The 17,385-nt window shown below is 42.5% G+C and overlaps 1 protein-coding gene across 1 annotated transcript in view; it reads left to right on the top strand.

The window, feature by feature from the left end:
- Nucleotides 1–1,989: 1,989 nt before the first annotated feature.
- Nucleotides 1,990–17,385, top strand: part of GABRG3 (gamma-aminobutyric acid type A receptor subunit gamma3) — a 366,619-nt gene continuing 351,223 nt past the window's right edge. Inside the window, exons 1-2 of the mRNA XM_068423230.1 lie at nt 1,990–2,042; nt 5,478–5,626. Coding sequence (XP_068279331.1) covers nt 1,990–2,042; nt 5,478–5,626 — 202 coding nt within the window. The remainder of the gene's footprint in view (nt 2,043–5,477; nt 5,627–17,385) is intronic.

Genomic DNA, 17,385 nt, shown 5'->3' with positions numbered 1-17,385 from the left:
CCGTCCATTCCCTCCCCTTTGATATTCCGGCCGCTATTTTCTCAAGCCAGCAGGCGGTCTGGAGTCCACCTGCATTTCTCTGCTGGCGACGGGAAAGAGCACAAGTCTTGGTAACAAGCGATTATTAGCAATTCACAGTAACTGCAATTAGCCAAAGTCAACACGAAAGAACTGCTGTATAATCTAGTAAAGAGACGTTTATGTTGAAAAAAACCCGTGAAGTGCATGACTGGAAATTAATTGCCTGGCTTACAGCGGATTTTCCCTAAGATGTTTCGTTCCTTCAATAAATAACTTCGGGAACAGAACTCTCTCTAGCCGGCTCTTCTAGGCATCATGTAGGAGTTATTCTGAAAGCAAGATTGCATCTTCCAGCAGAACTTTTTATTTTTTTTAAAATGTAATGTCATAATTAAAATCGACTCCCCCAGAACTTGGAAATTATGTCTAAGGCAGGAGGAAGTAAAGCTTTATGCTTCCGAGATTTCTGTTAACATAAAAACGATCACTCTTTGTACCTGTAGCAGAGCTTTTTGTTTCCAGATTACGGTCATGTAAGTGAAATTTTGTCATTTTCGTTTCTGGAAGCAAATGGCAATATTCGTATTACCCTGACGCCTGGTGCAAAGCTCCACACACCTGGAGAGAATTGAAGTCGCTAAAAAACACATCTGTGTTGTTCTTAGTAGGGTAGAAAGACACCTGATCTCCAGACCCAAACTATTTTTGCCCTGAATACACTTGGCTGAGGTCACACTTTCGAGTTCTCACAGCAGAAAATCCGAATTTATTCTTAAGTTTCCAATATACACATAAATCCATGTAGCTCGGTCTACCGCATCTCTCTGTCTTCTCTGTGTATACATTTTACAGGCACACCTTATGCATATATATGTGTATCCATGCATTCGTACAGTGCATGCAAACTTCTACGTATATACAGCTCGATATAGAGGCATATGCAAACACGCTGCGTTGTGTATGTTTGTCTGTCTGCGGAAGATTGTACTGTAGGTCCCTCTCTCTAGCCGCACCGATTACATGGATCTGCGTCTATATGTACATCGGGGTACCCGTGGTTCCGACCACCCCGAAACCAGAAGCAGCGCCAACCCCTCTCCCTCCGTCTGAAGAGAGCACCTCCAGCGCCCTGGGGTCCCCTTCGGCAAGTGAGTGCGGGGTTTGGGGGCGGGGGTGATGGCGGGGAGAAATCCCCGCTGCCGGCTGGCATCTGACTGCGGCTGGCGAGTGTGCTGCTCCCCCTCTCCCGTGTGCGTGTGTGCGCCCGCCGGGGCGGGGGCAGGGTTCACTTCCCAGCTCTCCCCCAACCCCGCTGCCTTGCCGGCGAGGCGTGTACCTGTTGGGCAGGGAACGGGGACGAGGTGCTCCCCGATGCGGGGCGGCCCCCGGCAGCGCTCCGGTGCCGCGCTGCGGGGCTGGCCGCGGGCCAGGCGCTCCGCGCGGCGGGGGCGAGCTGCGCCCCTTCCCCCCAGCCCGCCCTCCGCCCGGGCCGGCCCGGCCCACCCCTCCCCGAGGCGCCCGCGGCCCGGCGGGGCCCGGGCTCCGCCGCGCCGTGCACAGCCCTGGGGGGCACGGCCAGCGCCAGCCGGGGGAGCGGGAGGGGCCGCGCCGCTGCTCACGGCAACTGATTGCCAGGCAGGGGGAAGCGCCGCAGCTCGGTGCCCGCTGAACACCTGTCAGACGGTGGAGCCTGATTTATACCTGGCCCTGGCAGACGCTCCGCTGGGGATTTCCCCCTCGTACCACTTCTTTCTTTTTTTTTTTTTTTTTCTCCTTCCTCTTCGCCTCCCCCCTCCCTTCCTGGAGAGGCGTGAAAGGGGGTATTTTCTTCAGGGTATAAAGCTGAGAATACCGAGGAAGAGAGGGTGAGAGCTTCACCTCATTGCCTCCCTCTCCCTTTCATGTGAACATCCTGCAACATTTCCTTCGTCCTGCCACACCTCTCACCTGGCCAGCGCTGTCCGGATCATGTCCGCTAAGCTCCTGCCGGTTTTCTTCCTCCTCTCAGTGTTTCACGCCTGGTAAGTCCGCACTCCCCTCGCCTCCCTCCACCCCCTCTCCTATACCCTTGCACCAGGGCTTGCGGGCTGGAGTCCCGCTCGCCGGAGTTTGCAAAATAGCGCCGGGAAGGACAGCGGGCTTTTCCCCACCTCCCCTGCGCCGTGCCAGGGCTTTATTCCCAAACGCGGCTTCCCCCGCTCCCTCCCCGGGACCCGCTTGGCTCCCCGGCCGGCTGCAGCCCCGCTGCCGGTGCTGCCGACGTGGCGGCCCCGCTGCTGTCCCTCCCGGCCCCGCCTGAAGCCGGAGGTCGCCCGCCGGGGCTCTGTCCCGAGGCGGCCCGGCAGAAAGTTTTCGCGCTCCGGCGGCTGCCAGGCCCCGGCACCCGGCGGGACGGCGCCAGGCGCTGCCGGGCTCCCCTCACGGCGAGGGGCGGCCAGCAGCCCCGCTTCCCCCCGCGCCCTACGGCCGGGGATCGGCGTGAGGAGGGAGAGGGCAGCCGAGGGAAGCGTGAGCGCAGCGGCCGGGACCAGCTGGGGGTGCTGGGGGGTGCCCTGGTGTCTGGCGGCGGCTACCATTAACCGCCGCGGAGGGGGGGCGGGAGGGACCGGGCCGGGGAACCCCCGGCACCCCCTCAGGGGCGGGAAGGGTCTCCCCGGCGGGCTCCTGTAACGGCAGGCGGTGAGGAGCCAAAGGGGGACAGCCGGCAGCTGCAGCCGTGACCTTTTGGACCAGGCTCGCCTTCGGACCCGGTGGTTGTCCAAGGCACTGGGAAGGGCGTCCACCGCATAACCCACGCAAAGGTGTCACCTCAGCGTCCCCCGCAGGATCTGCCACAAACCGGGCTGCAGGTGTGCTCAGAGGCCCTTCCCTTCCCTTCCCTTCCCTTCCCTTCCCTTCCCTTCCCTTCCCTTCCCTTCCCTTCCCTTCCCTTCCCTTCCCTTTTCTCCTTCTCAGTAGCCTGCCCCACACCCGAGTGGCATCTCTCTCCCAGATCTCCACAGGAACTAGAGGCTGCTTCATGCCAGCCCCTAGAGCAAGTCCTGGGCACACGTGTTGCAGGAAACAAACCTTTTCCCCACAACTTCTCAGGGTTTTCCAGCCTTCCTCCTTTGCAGTTTATGCACTGCCTTCTCTCTTGTCTCCTCACAGCATCAAAACTAGTGGCCCCTGAGGAGTTTGGGGAAAGTGTGCAGCCCTTCTTCCTCCTCAATTTGAGAAAGGCCTGCCATCATCCTGCACTTGTTTCTGTGGACAGCAGGAATATGCTGGGAATTTGGTAGTCACTAGTAAAGCTGCAAGTGAAAATGCAACCTCAAGTGCCTTCAGGGAGCCTAATTGTGTAGAGGCAAGCAAGGGAAGTGAAATAACAAACTCTTAAGGAGGAAAACAGAACACCATGGAAAATATGTATCCAGTGTATTAGTCTGATTCACTGTGGAACCTCTCACACCCCCAATCTTAATCTAGAAGGTAGGCAGGAATTTACATCATCTGGAGGTACTTTCTAGGAAACAAGCTGCTAGAGTGAGGGGATTTAAAAGCTCTGTCAGAGCTTAGACTCTTACTAGTGACTGGTTATAAAGAAGCAGCTCCCTGAAATGGGAATCTTGATCCTACCTGAACTCAGTTCTTATTTCCACGTGCAGTCTGAACGCCTCCAGTAAAGTTGTGGTGGGTGTAGCAGAAAAAGATGTATGATTTGTGCTCCTTCCTATTGGCAATTCAGCACCACTGCAGGGTTTCAGCTCTGAAATATCAACCATGTATGGAGATGGTGCCTCCTTTAAGAATGGTTCTGTAACTGCAGTATTAAAACATAGGGTTTGTCATGAATCTGAGGGAGAAAAAAAACCAAACCAAAAACATCTTCTTGGGGTTTTTTAATGCTCGTTGGGTGAATTATAGAAAAAAGATCAGGTTATTAAAAACCAAGTCACTAACAGAGAAAGAATGCTCATCTGTTCAAAATTTCCCCTAAGTTTTCTCTACTTTTGCAACTTGGTTATATGAGCTCTCTCTGTAGAAAACCCTCAGGGGCTAGGTTTCAAAATTATTTTTATAAAGAAACCGTACCTAGAGCACTCGCAATTTGTGAGATCGTGTTAAGTGATTCATGGCTAATCCTTAGTGGCATATTGGCTGTAGAGCAGTTTCAATTAAAAGTTTCATTAAGTGCTTGAATGGTGGCCTACAAGCAATATTGAGGGTTGATGATGCTCCGTGGTTAAATTTTTATGTGTATTCACTTTTTTTCTGTTACTATAGAGTGTCTATTGAGTCTTCTGGACATCTGAGATATTTTAAAAGATGCTAGAGTCATTATGTAGAGGAGAGGGAGAGAGAGAAAGGAGGTTGCTCTGATGTGTGTAGCACATCCCATGAATAAGCAAGGCTGGTGCCTCTCATTCTCCATTGCTTTGCACCTTGCATAATTATTGACATTTGTGTAAAAAGGTTGCGAAATGATACCGTATCACCAGGGCGATTGCAGGTCGAAGCAACACATGATTACTGCTGTAGGTTCCACCACTGGGGTTATCTCTTTTCCTGATAACTTCATCTCAGTTTAACTGTCATAGATTTTCTCCAGTGAGAGATACCAAACAGATTTGGTTTCTAAGATACCAAAGATACATCTTCAAATCAACATTTTACTGTTCGTGCACAAAAAGCCGCACAAATGAAATTAGTCTTGTGTGAAAACAGCTCTAGCTGTGATTTCTGGGCAAACTGTAGTTTCTCCACATTTGTATTAGCATACTCTGAGAAGAAAAATAATCCACCTATGAAGGAAAGGAGTCGCAACTCTTAGTGTAGTACTTTTTTTCCAAAAAAGTCATTAAAACTTCAGGGAAATTCAGATTAATTTATGCAATGTATTTGTGTGCTTGTGATAATCCATCTTAAATTCAAGGAGCAAGGTCTTAATTCTAAGCCTTATAATACATTAAACTCTGAAATTCAGGCACTGAGAATATAATAATTTATTAATAGGATAAAATGATCAGGAAGTATTAAAAGATCTAAATTTTTAGTACTCTTATTAGCCTTTGTGCAAGAGATGAATCAATTGTCTTGATGTATTAATATAAAATAATACTGCAGATGTTCGCTTTTCGTAAAAGTATATAGTAAACTAACTAGTTGGGAGAGGTTGGTTAAAATACACGATATAAAATACTACTCTGACAGCTTTATTAACTCCCAGAGTATAATTTTTTTGAGAGACTGGCAGAAGATAGTTTCTAAAGAATTCTTAGTGATGACCCGTCCACAAACACCCAACAACTGTTAATGGGAACATCCTGTTGCAAAAACAGCCTAAGGCTGAGTAGATGCAAAGCCAAGGGAGATACCTATATCTTCTTCAGATGAGTGTGGAGACTTACCCAGAATGTAAATTTTAGATTTTAGTTGTGTAAAGTAACATCTATTTGTTTGATTTGTTATTGCAGTTCTAGAAAGGTTGAAGAGGATGAATATGAAGATGGAACAAGTAACCAAAAATGGGTTTTAGCTCCAAAAACGCAAGACACAGATGTGACTCTCATACTAAACAAGCTGTTGAGAGAGTATGACAAAAAGCTACGGCCAGATATTGGAAGTAAGTACGCCTTTATGCACAAGTGAGGGAAAGCATCTATGGGTGCAGAAAATACATTATATTTTGGTTAGTGTGCACCAATGGCTGGGAAAGAGGAGATTAAGTCTTTTTGGCTGAAGTTCATTTCCAAGTCAATATTTAAAAAATACTAATTCTCATGGGAAGATGTGGTGGTAATTTAGGGTGCTAAACTCTGGTTTGCTTGGTACAGAGTTTGAGCAGACATATTGAAGGGCTAGCTCTAAAGGATTCAGCAGGTCTTTGGCAGAGTTAGGAACATACTTACCTCTTTGGTCATCCAATCCATGCATGTGAAAAACTTCACGTTCTGAGCAGCGATCAAAACCCCAGTATATTAAAAACAAAAAGGAGGACACAGCAAGAGAAGAATGTGCATCTACTCCCTTCAAAATGTGATCATGAAAGTTATGTTTCTTAATGCTGAGAAGGTGGCACTAGGATTTGCCAGTGTACAGGGCAACTCTAGAGATTTTCTTCCCAAAACCAGCAGACATCTTATCTCCCAAAGAAATCTGATAGAATGGCAGTGTCTTGTGGGCAGTACTACCACACAGAGGTATAAAATTTAGATAAGAGCCAGTAGATACCTGCATATAGCCATTTTGAGGTATTTCTTTTTCCTTCTTTTAAAATTTGTATAATGAGGTTGTGTGTTTCAAACCAGTATTTTTTTATTTTTTGTGCTTATGCCCCGTTTGCCTTGTTTGCATCTTCAGATCAGAATGGCTATAGCACAACTGCTGTTCAGTTTGTTCACAGTAAGTTTGTATGAAAGAAATCAGAAATAACTTGTCATTTACATTTACTGCACCTTGCATATACTTCAGAATGAACTGGGAACAGGAAAAGCTCAAAACAACCACCTAATATAATTTGCTTTTCCTAATTTTTTGCAGAGATTAGAAGGAGAATTCCAACCACTGATTATAGGTGAAACTACCTTTTGCTGATGGCACACGTATTGTTATACTTTCTAGGTGATCCCGTTGGATGAGTTTAGAGGGAAGTAAGAGCCATCTGTATGTATTTGCCATTACAATTATTAGTGTCTCATAGGTACACATTAATACAACAGTTCCAGAAAAACACCTAGGCTGTGGTATGAAAGAAAGTTTTGTTGGGTTTTGTTATTTTTTTTTCATAGCTGTTCCTTTGATATTCCATAGTATTTACAAAGATCATATTTGATAGATGTGTCTGTTTTTAACACCGAGTGACATTTATCTCTCTCTCTCTGCTTTGTCATACTGGATTTAGCTGATCTTTAATATCTAATGGAGAAGTGCTTTAATGCAGTTCCCCACCCATATCAAAATCTGGAAAACATTCTCAGACAAATTTTTTATCTTACTTTGTACACTGTGTCCTCAGATCACTGACTTCAGGCAGAGTAAATTATGTTATGCCTATGTGGGGCAAAGTAATCATTCAAAGTCCCCATGGCAGTTGCCATAAAATCAGAAGAGGTCAGACGTATCCTACAGCACTGGAAAATTGTTGTTGCCAAGATAATTCCTTTTGTCTCTCCAAAAACTTTCATAAATCCTATTTTAGAGAAAGGAGTTAAATTACACAGCTCCTCATGTATCGTACCAAACAGAGATTTTACAATTCTCAACTACATCTATCTATTTCTATCAAGCATCTCAGTCCTAGGCCATTTTCTCTTTGATAGGAATCTGGCTATTTCAGAACTTGAGCTAAGGGTTGTTCAGGCACTAGAGAAGTTAGTTCACCTCTGCTTCCTTCCCTGGTCCCTCTTCCTTCCTCTCCTACCTTTGATGCAGATAAGTAACATTGCCCTTTTGAAGCTGAGGAGCTGCTGCATCTGTCAAGTAGAACACAAGGGGAATGTTAGAGAGAATCAGGCATTATAGCTAACTTCCCTGAACTGCTGGCTGGTGCCTCACACACAAGCATATCTTCCTTTCCATCTGGGAGAAGGTTATCCTCCAAACTATCCTCCAAATTTGTCCTGGCAACTGAACTGTGTTCCTGCCCTGAAGGTCCCAGTATTAATACAAATCAGTTAAAGCATAATACATGTCAGTTAAAGCAGTAGAGAAAAAATAGTGGACAAGGTAACGTAGAGCATACAATAAGAAAATGCGTATTTTGGAATTTATAGAAAGCATGGAATGAACCAGTGGAGGAAGAGAGAAGTAATTCTCAGAATCAAGCAGAAGTGCAGTCAATAAAAGACGCTGAGGGTTAAATCCAGGACTAACATGCAGTCAGCTACTTATTAGGGCCTTTACACTTCTGCAGTGCTGCAAGTAAATTGGCTGTCCCACAGGGCAGGGAACACTCACCATTTCATATCCCATCGCTGTTCACTCAGTTTTCCAATCCTTTATTGCAAAGCCACTATTTCTAACAGTGGATAACTTTAGCAATTCTCTTGAAGAAATTATCTTCTCTCTGTATGCAGTCAGAAAAGCGTAGGAAAATAGACTTCTTTGTGCTTTCAAAGGATTGCAATTTTTGGATCACTTTGGAACACACTTTTGCAAGTCAAAGCCCATGGGGAGAAGGAGAAGACTGTGGCAAATAGAAGGTATTGAAGCGCATGCTGGCACAGGCAGTGACTTTTCTGTCATCTTTCATCCTTCCCAAGGCAGCAGATATTTTGACTAGCTCAGGTATGCCCAGGTACTACCTGGCACTATACAGGCATATTCTGAGCACCTGCTTGCCATGCTATGGGCACTGAGTACTTCAGTAATCATGTCACCCCTGGGTCAGGAGCCTATCCATCAGTGAATGAACTCCTGTGAACAGACACTCAGACACCTTCCTTCCTCCTCCCCTGCCCAGCCCATCTAAACCACTATAAAGAGCGTGTAATTCAATGCTAAGATGCGAGACCAGGACTTGCTCTGTCCTTTCTTTTTTTCTTATGTTGGCCTATACTTGGCCTAGGCTTTCATGTATAGGACTGTCGGTCAGATCACATGCTCAGTCTATACTCAGCAGTACAGGCATCACTTGCAAGGTTCCAAGTCCGGATTTTGAAAGAGTGGATTGAACAACCTAAGTATTAGGCAAAATAGTTACCCTGTGAAGGCTATCAGCAACCTGACACCTTAACAGAACCTGTCTAGCTAAAAGGGGCCTTTGGTCTTTGAAAACAAAGCAGCATTCTACCAGCAGGGGAATGTCTGACTGCATCCCCCGTGGCCACACACTTGGCAGAGTTCTGGTCTCCATAACTATCACAGCTTGTGAGGGATTTCATTTTAATGGTGGCATCTGGCAGTTTTCCATTATACCATAGAACATACACGCCTTTTGGACTTGAAAAAAAAGGAAAAGAAAGCACCTCACACTGAACAGCTTATACCGGTGTACTGATTAGATCAAAAAGAAAAGTGTTTCACAGAGACAAAGCATCTTTTCCACCCACTTTTTGCCACCTACAATTATAAGACTGAGTCGTGGATTTGTTGCATGGTTTAAAAGGCACCAGTCCCAGATAACAAGTAAACCCCTTCTGAATGATGAAGGTCTTAAAATTTCTTCCGTAGGCAGGTACTCTGGAGTTCGTTTCAAAGTCCTTCGAACTGAAGACCTGTTCAATGGAGACGCAATATTTTCTAAATGGAGTAAGGCTTACTACTCTGTAAGAGTGATTTTTTTTTTTTCCCCATGTCACACTGGCTTAAGTCCTGACATTTAGTAGGACTAAGTTCTGACCCTGAAATTTTATTTCCTTTTTATTAATAAAATGAGAACAGAAATAAGAGGCAAAGCAACAGGCCACAGAGTGGAATGATGATAATTACAGCTAGAAAAATCTCAGTCTTACCTGGGTTCTCTTAATAAACCAGGTTTTTGCCATTCCTCTATATTTGATTAACTGTTATAAAATCTGTTACTTTAAAAAAAAAAAACAATGAAGCAAACCACAGGTAAATTAAATAGCACATGACAAAACATATTTCCTTCAAAGTCAGTTTAATTGAATGAAACCTTCCTTAATGGACAGCTTAGTCCACAACGGAGTCCTGGAAAATAAAAGCTACTTTTATTACCCTACCTTGTTTCGTGCTTATCTTCGTATGGAATGGAGTTTGCCTTAAACAGACAGAAAGTTTGTCACAATGTATTCTTCCAAAGTGAAAGTTTTGCCAATCAGTCACATTCCCTGAGTGAGCTTTACATGTGGAAGATAATACGCTATCTTTTTCTTTCATTGTGAAAGTCACCTTACCCATCAAAAAAGTTAGTATGTGAGAGGTTTCTGAAACGTGACATTAGTAGCGTGAGGAAAAAAATCTCACCCTAGACCAGGCTCAGAGCTGTGGGTGGTACTGATTTGGAGCATGAGGAGCATTAAGTTTTAAGAGTTGCCTTTTGGTAGCTGGTTTGCTTACCTCAAAGAAAAGATCTTTTTGCCTCTTGTTCATTAAGAAACAATAACTAATGTGGCCCAAAATTTCAGTGACAACAAGAGAATAGTTATGTTAAGATTAGTTCATAAGCTGAGCTAAACTTCAAGCTTTCCTCTTTATCTCAACCTCCTAATCTGAAATAAAACATTTTATTTCACCAGTAATTTTTAGAGAACAAAACTCTTCCATAAGCATCTCTAACAAGCAGTCAGTTACCTCAGCACTCTAATTTAAAGTGCAAAGGATATTCTAAAACACACATCCTGCAGTCTGACCAGCTGCTCTCCAGCCTTCCTGTGACTACCTGCCTTTTTTCCCAGCTCCTGAAATACCTTCCCCAGAACACAACAGGACCAGAATAAGAAGTTACACACACTTGTTAGGTACAAACAGACAGAACTGCCGTCCATTACCTTACCCTGTTGTGTTCCTAACGTGAGAAAGTGGTATTAGGAAAGTGATTAATTTCTGTTTTAGCATTTTTTAAAAATGCCTAAAAAATAATAGAAAAAATGATAGAAGTTATTTCCCCTGCATTTCAAGCTATACCAATGATCTTTGCAGTTATTTATACTCTACCAGCAAAAGTTTAATGGTTTCAGTTAATTTCTATTTCAGAGGCTGGAGCAAAATAATGCTGGTAAGAGAAAAGCCAACTAGAAGGGACTGCACTCTAATGTACCCAAACTACCCAGGGAAATGGAAAGCAGAGTGTGATCATAAATATTAGAAATAAAGCTAAAATAAGATAAAAACCCAAATCAATGATTAGAAATTTACAAGAATGAACTTCCTGTGCCTCACAGTTACTTAACTGACAGCAAGTTTTTAAACTGATACTTCTTATAATGGTCAGCCAGAACCGAAAAGACTGCATTCTGTTTTTAATGCAATAGAAGTCTTGTACAAATGTGGTAGTTTATCGTATTAATTTATTTTTCCTATACTTTCTAGCACTTGGTTTCTAAGCTGCCTGCCTTCTTACTTTATAAAAAAAAAGTCAAGCTGGCATCAAATCAAACTTGAGGCAAGAGCATTATGGGAGAGACAGAAGAAGCATTAATAATACTGATTTTACTGATATTATTCACTGAAAGGGTAGAAAAAAGTAGTGGGGTAATTTGTACTGCATGTTTGCATTCTCTGTTTCTCGAATGTATCACTATATTAGGGAAGGCTGTGAATTGCACATGTTGAAGAAGCTTTATCAGCTTATGTTCTGAGGTGCTTTCACCACTAATGCCTGCTTTTCCCTCCTTTTTGATTATAGTGCAGTAACAAGATTCCTCTTGGATCCTCTAGATATTTGTGCAGCCTCTAGTGGTCCCCTGTATTTATTGTGTATTGGTAAGCCCAAATAAGTTCACTCTGAAGTATAAAAGTGTATATGCATATGTGTATATATGTGTATATATATGTATATGCACATGTACGTACACCCCTTGATTTAATGCCTATATACCTCCTGACTCTGACAGTTCTAGCTGTCTTGAGAGTCCAGCTGTTTTTCTTTGCTCCTCAAGTATCTTTAGAACCATTAGGCAAATTTCTGAAGACGAGAGCAGTCTCACACACAGTTGTGCAGCTCTCAGTACCTTGAATAGGTTTGTACAAATGTAGCTGGTAGAAATAGGTGGGATTGTTTGTGTCGGCAAACACAGAAGTGTAAGTTCTGTCTGACATGCTTTACTGTACCGGCTTGGCAGGGTTTAACAGCAGTTCTCTTTTCAGGCAGTTAAAAGTTCTTTCTGTAACTAATCTAAGCAGTTTCTCAGTGTATGCAAGGAGCTGATCTGTTGGGTGAGTGGGCACTTTTATTCTGTTGCTTTTTAAACGAGATGTGCATTTTCAAGTACAATCCTAATGAAAACCTTGAGTTCTGAAGCAGTATCACAACCTTTCTTCTCTCTGACCTGCATCTCTAGCAGGCCACACAGAAATAAACCCTGAAGTGCACCACAGGCTATTACCACTGTGACTGTCAAGTTATTTTTACTAGCTGCTGATTGCCATACCTGATACTCTTTATATTACCTCCATCAAGGTTTCCCTGTATGTGGTGACAGAGGGTTGCTTATTGCCTCACAGATCAAAATATTTCCCATATCATAGTGCAGAGAAAGTTGTAAACTGTCAAGCAAGGTCAAATTACTACTTTCTGCTGTAAGTCTTTTTCTGAGCTAGCCTACGAGAGACAGTATCAGACACAACAGGAAGCAGTGAGAGGACAGTTGTCACTTAGGGGTTGATTATAGACAGTTGTACCTGAAGAGCTAATCAGTGTGTAAAGGTAGTACACAATGAGAAGGAGAGAGGGAGTAACTTCGTTTGTATTATGGCAGCACTCAGGTTAGGAAAGCCGTAGTCCTGGATCCAACTTCTGTAGTATTGGGCACTGCAGAAGATTGTGGAGATTAGTCTAATCTAGGTTTATATGGAAGAAGGAACTTGAATAACCCATTGGTGAGGATGCAGAGTGCTGTGGCTAAGAGTCAGCTAGGAAACAGGGCTGCATATAGTGAGAGCTCAGCAGTTGAAAAGTTCGTAAGAAAGAAATCAGAAATGTTTCAATTGTTCTCATTGATACTTCCCTTTTTCTTCTTTTGGGACAGTGGATCATCTTTAGTTCAGAAAACTTTTGTTCTAATTCAGCCACCAAACTGGAAATCCATTAACTGTCCATTTCCATGAGCAAGACAGTAAATATGAAGACTATTTTAGTGCCAGTCATTTCCTATGCATTATGTCTAAGCACACCTATGTGAGGAGAGGAATATTCCTGAGGAAAGGGTTGCTATTCGATGCAAACGAGAACAATGTCTGTTCTAGGTGGGAGGATAGAAGGGATTTCTCGATTGTCTGCAGGAGTTCTAATTGTCTAGCATCTTCAGTAATTGATGCTTTCTTCTGCAAACTTTGTCATGAACATTTCTAGAATATTAATAACAAGGCTAATAAATGAGGGGTAAACTACTCTATGGCCACTCCAAAGTCGCAGTTTTAGATTTTGAAAACTATAGTCCATGTTTGAGTTTTAAAATGTGACATAAATATATAAGTTCGTTGCATCCTGAGCACCTAATCCTGGTCTGGTGCCAGTATAGTGCATCAGACACAGGCTCTTTCAAAATCTAGCACTGGAACATTTTTTATTAGGATAGGGTGTTGACAGAGAGTTTTTTCATGCCGACTTTCTGCTTTTCTAATCACTTAACCATGGAGCTGAGTAAAGGGGAATTTCTGAGTTTGGTTGCTGACCTGGTTTGATTCACAGCTTCTCAGCTGTCAGGGGAAACACCCTACTTTTTACTCATCCTTCTCTCAGGTAAAACTCTTAATGTGCCATGCTGAAAGAATATGAGAATATGTAGAGAAGTTTTATTCCAATGCAGTGACCCTGAAGCCTTCTAATTTAATGTTTTTAACTGCTTTTAAAAAAAAAGATAATGTGGGTTTTTTTTAATTATTTAACAAGTACAATTTTTATTTTTGCCTTTTTTGCTTTTTTTTAGAACACAATTTAAATTAAATGCTGGAAAGCAACACTTTAATTTGAAGCTTACGGTACTTCAATATATAGAATTATTTCAGTATTCAAACACTTTGTTTTTCTGAAACTAATCTCATAATCTAACCCAAGTAATACAGTTCTTTGCAGAGAACTACTCTTTTTTCTCATTTCTAATGAGCCACTTGTATCTTTTCAATACTTGTGTCTTGCTTGTGGTCTGTTGGGTTGACAAAGATGTACTGGTTTTGTGTTGGAGAGGCCTTTTACCCAAGTACTTAACAGCAAAGTCCCTTACAATACTACCTTCTCTTTGTGAATGTAAATAATTCATTTACACAGGTAATTGTTATTTAGAGTTTTATTTCCTGACAGTGATTGCTTGCTGAAATGGCTTGATACAAGCTCAGGCTGAATATTTTTCTTGAGTGACATTGTAGGCAGGAAAGTTTGGTTGACAGTTAATGTTTGCCAAACTCTTCATCTAAACTGTCAGACCCAAAACTATATGTAGCAGCTGTTAGTTCTTATTTTCTCTTCTTTTTCATAAATTCACCTAAGAAATCTGAGAGGAGTATAGCACACAGACTTTCGGGACAGCACGGATTGAAAGTTAGGTAAGAGTCAAGAAAGTCTGAGACATTAATTACATAAGAAAATTCCTTTCTTCTCTCTCCTGCCTTCTGCAATTACCTAGACTATGCTGGTTCTTCTGAGCGTAGAAGTGTATTTAGAAGTCACTCTCTCTCTCTCTCTCTCTTTTTTTTTTTTTTTTTTTTTTTTTAAACAGGGTTCTGAGCAAGTATTTGTAAGTTGGGCAGATGTATAGTGCTACAGTTGCCATTTTGAGTTTGTGGCACAAACTAATGAATTATTCTGTCATCTTTAAACAAGGAAAACTTTCTGCACGTATTACTTTAAAATATTGTTGCTCTTTTTTGCAATTGTGTGATTTTCTTATGACTGCTATTTTTCATCCAAACCTTGGTTGCTAGCTTGATAGACTTGCAGAAACAAATTCTATTATTGTTCAGTCTTACGATATCACATAGGATCTCCTGGCTCATAGAATCATAGAATGGTTTTAGTTGGAAGGGACCTTAAAGATCATCTAGTTCCAACCCCCCTGCCATGGGCAGGGACACCTTTCAACTAGACCAGGTTGCTCAAAGCCCCATCCAATCTGTCCTTAAACACTTCCAAGGAGGGGGCATCCACAACTTCTCTGGGCAACCTGTTCCAGTGTCTCACCACCCTCACAGTAAAGAATTTCTTCCTAATATCTAATCTAAATCTACCCTCTTTCAGTTTAAAACCATTTTCCCTCGTCCTATCACTACATGCCCTTGTAAAAAGTCCCTCTCCCGCTTTCCTGTAGACCCACTTCAGGAACTGGAAGGCTGCTATAAGGTCTTCCCAGAGCCTTCTCTTCTCCAGGCTGAACAGCCCCAACTCTCTCAGCCTCTCTTCATAGGAGAGGTGCTCCAGCCCTCTGATCATCTTCGTGGCCCTCCCCTGGACTCATTCCAACAGTTCCATGTCGTTCTTATGTTGGGGGGCCCCAGAACTGGACTCAGTACTCCAGGTGGGGTCTCACGAGAGTGGAGTAGAGTGGCAGAATCACCTCCCTCGACCTGCTGGCCATGCTGCTTTTGATGCAGCCCAGGATACGGTTGGCCTTCTGGGCTGCAAGCACACGTTGCCTGCTCATGTTGAGCTTCTCGTCAACCATCACCCCCAAGTCCTTGTCCTCAGGGCTGCTCTCAATCCATTCTCCACCCAGCCTGTATTTGTGCTTGGGATTGCCCCGACCCACATGCAGGACCGTGCACTTGGTCTTGTTGAATTTCATGCGGTTTGCACAGGCCGAGCTCTCAAGCCTGTCAAGGTCCCTCTGGATGGCACCCCTGCCCTCGGGCGTGTTGACCGCACCACACAGCTTGGTGTCGTCGGCAAACTTGCTGAGGGTGCATTCAATCCCACTGTCCATGTCACCGACAAAGATGTTAAACAGGACCAGTCCCAATATTGACTCCTGAGGAACGCCACTCATCACTGGTCTCCACTTGGACATCGAGCCGTTGACTGTAACTCTGTGAGTGCCACCATGAATATAAGTAAAACAGCCATGAATATAAGTAAAACAAAAATGGAAACTTTAGGTGTTGATTGTAAAACCAGGCTAACCTTTAAGATCTACAGTTTTCATTCCCAAAACACATAATAATGGAAAAATTACAGCTTGTACATTAGGGAAAGGTAAATGAAAGATAATAGTGTTGAAGGTTGATTGGTGGTGGTGGTGGGATATGAAGAATAAAAGTGATTATAGTTAATTGAGGGAGTCCATTTATGTGCACGCTGTGATTCACACTCCTGGACAGAATGGCAACAAAACCTAGCACGTGAATAAAATACCTTGTTCAGAAGACTGTGTTCTCATCCTGCTATTGCTGTCATCCAAACATTCTTTCAAGTCTGCACCCAATTTTTGATTATCCTTTTGATTTTCATTTGCAGTCCCATTTTGGTAGTTTGATCTTAAAACATAGGGATGACAATTCTGTCAGAGTTTCTCTGGCTGTAGCAAGTGGAGGGCTTTGACCTCTATCTGTTGTTCAAGCCCATTCTCTTCTATGCAGGAAGAATGAGTGTTTTTTATTTTTCTCACTGATACCTTCGAAGAATCATAGAATAGAATTGTAGAATCATTTAGTTTGGAAAAGACCTTTAAGGTCATCGAGTCCAGCTGTAAACCTAGCACTGCCAAGTCCACCACTAAACCATATCCCTAAGTGCTGCATCTACATGTCTTTTAAATACCTCCAGGGATGGTGAATCAACACTTCCTGTTAATACGTCTTTCTTTAAATGTGGTAATTTGTCCTAAAATACAGGAGTTTTAGCTGACCACAATTATCCCTGAGAAGTGACTTGTTAGCAGAGCAGTTTATTTTACAGCAACAAACAGGTAATTAGATGTTGCCTATAGGGTTATGTAGAAAAATATTATCATCAGTAATGCAAAGTAAACTTTAACACTATAACCACTACTACTACTGGTACGGATAACTGTGTAATGATTTATTACAGCTTTATCCCAATTTAAAAATAGCAATTTATGTGCTAATGAGATAATGTAAAATATCATTATAGAGTAATTTCAAAAAATATGTCGTTACTATAGAGCCAATCTTGTTAGTCTTTTGCATTCAGAAGTCTTGTGGAACTTAGGGAGAGTTTAAGTGGCTGTGTAGTTCTGGAACAGAGCTCATATTGTGTTTGTTACATGGTTGCTTGTCTTCTAAAAACCTACTGCTAATTGCTTTGCTTCTATATATATGTGTATATTGATCCATAACATCTTTACCACTGCTGTTTTGAGTAAAACCAGAATAATTTAGACCTGGGAGCTGCTTGAACAGTGTAAGAAAAGTGAATGCTCAACAAAAATTAATTTTAATTTCATTTTAAAATTTATGAGAGCTCAGCTAGTTCTATTCATGTTTAAATGAGCTTCCAATAAAAATATTTCTAAACATTAAACTTTAAAAAATAATTCTAAATATTTATGATTTGTGCAGGAACATAAATGCTATTTGGACAGACTTCAAATGTGGAGGAAGCTTTCTGTAGGAAGCAAAGAAAGTGGTTTCATTCATGAAATAAGCATCAATTCTGAATAGCGGAGGTCTATCAAAAACTAGGAGGTATTTTAAAAGGACAGGATAATTTAAAGTACTAAATAAGTGTAATAAAATGTTGGGAACTTATTGCAGGTTTTTTCCCTACATGGCTTGTGAAATTATATAACAATCCCTTTGTTCATTTCCTCA

This window comes from Nyctibius grandis, chromosome 2 (assembly GCF_013368605.1).
Source record: "Nyctibius grandis isolate bNycGra1 chromosome 2, bNycGra1.pri, whole genome shotgun sequence".
Lineage (NCBI taxonomy): Eukaryota > Metazoa > Chordata > Aves > Nyctibiiformes > Nyctibiidae > Nyctibius > Nyctibius grandis.
This window is presented reverse-complemented; position numbering and strand designations above follow the sequence as displayed.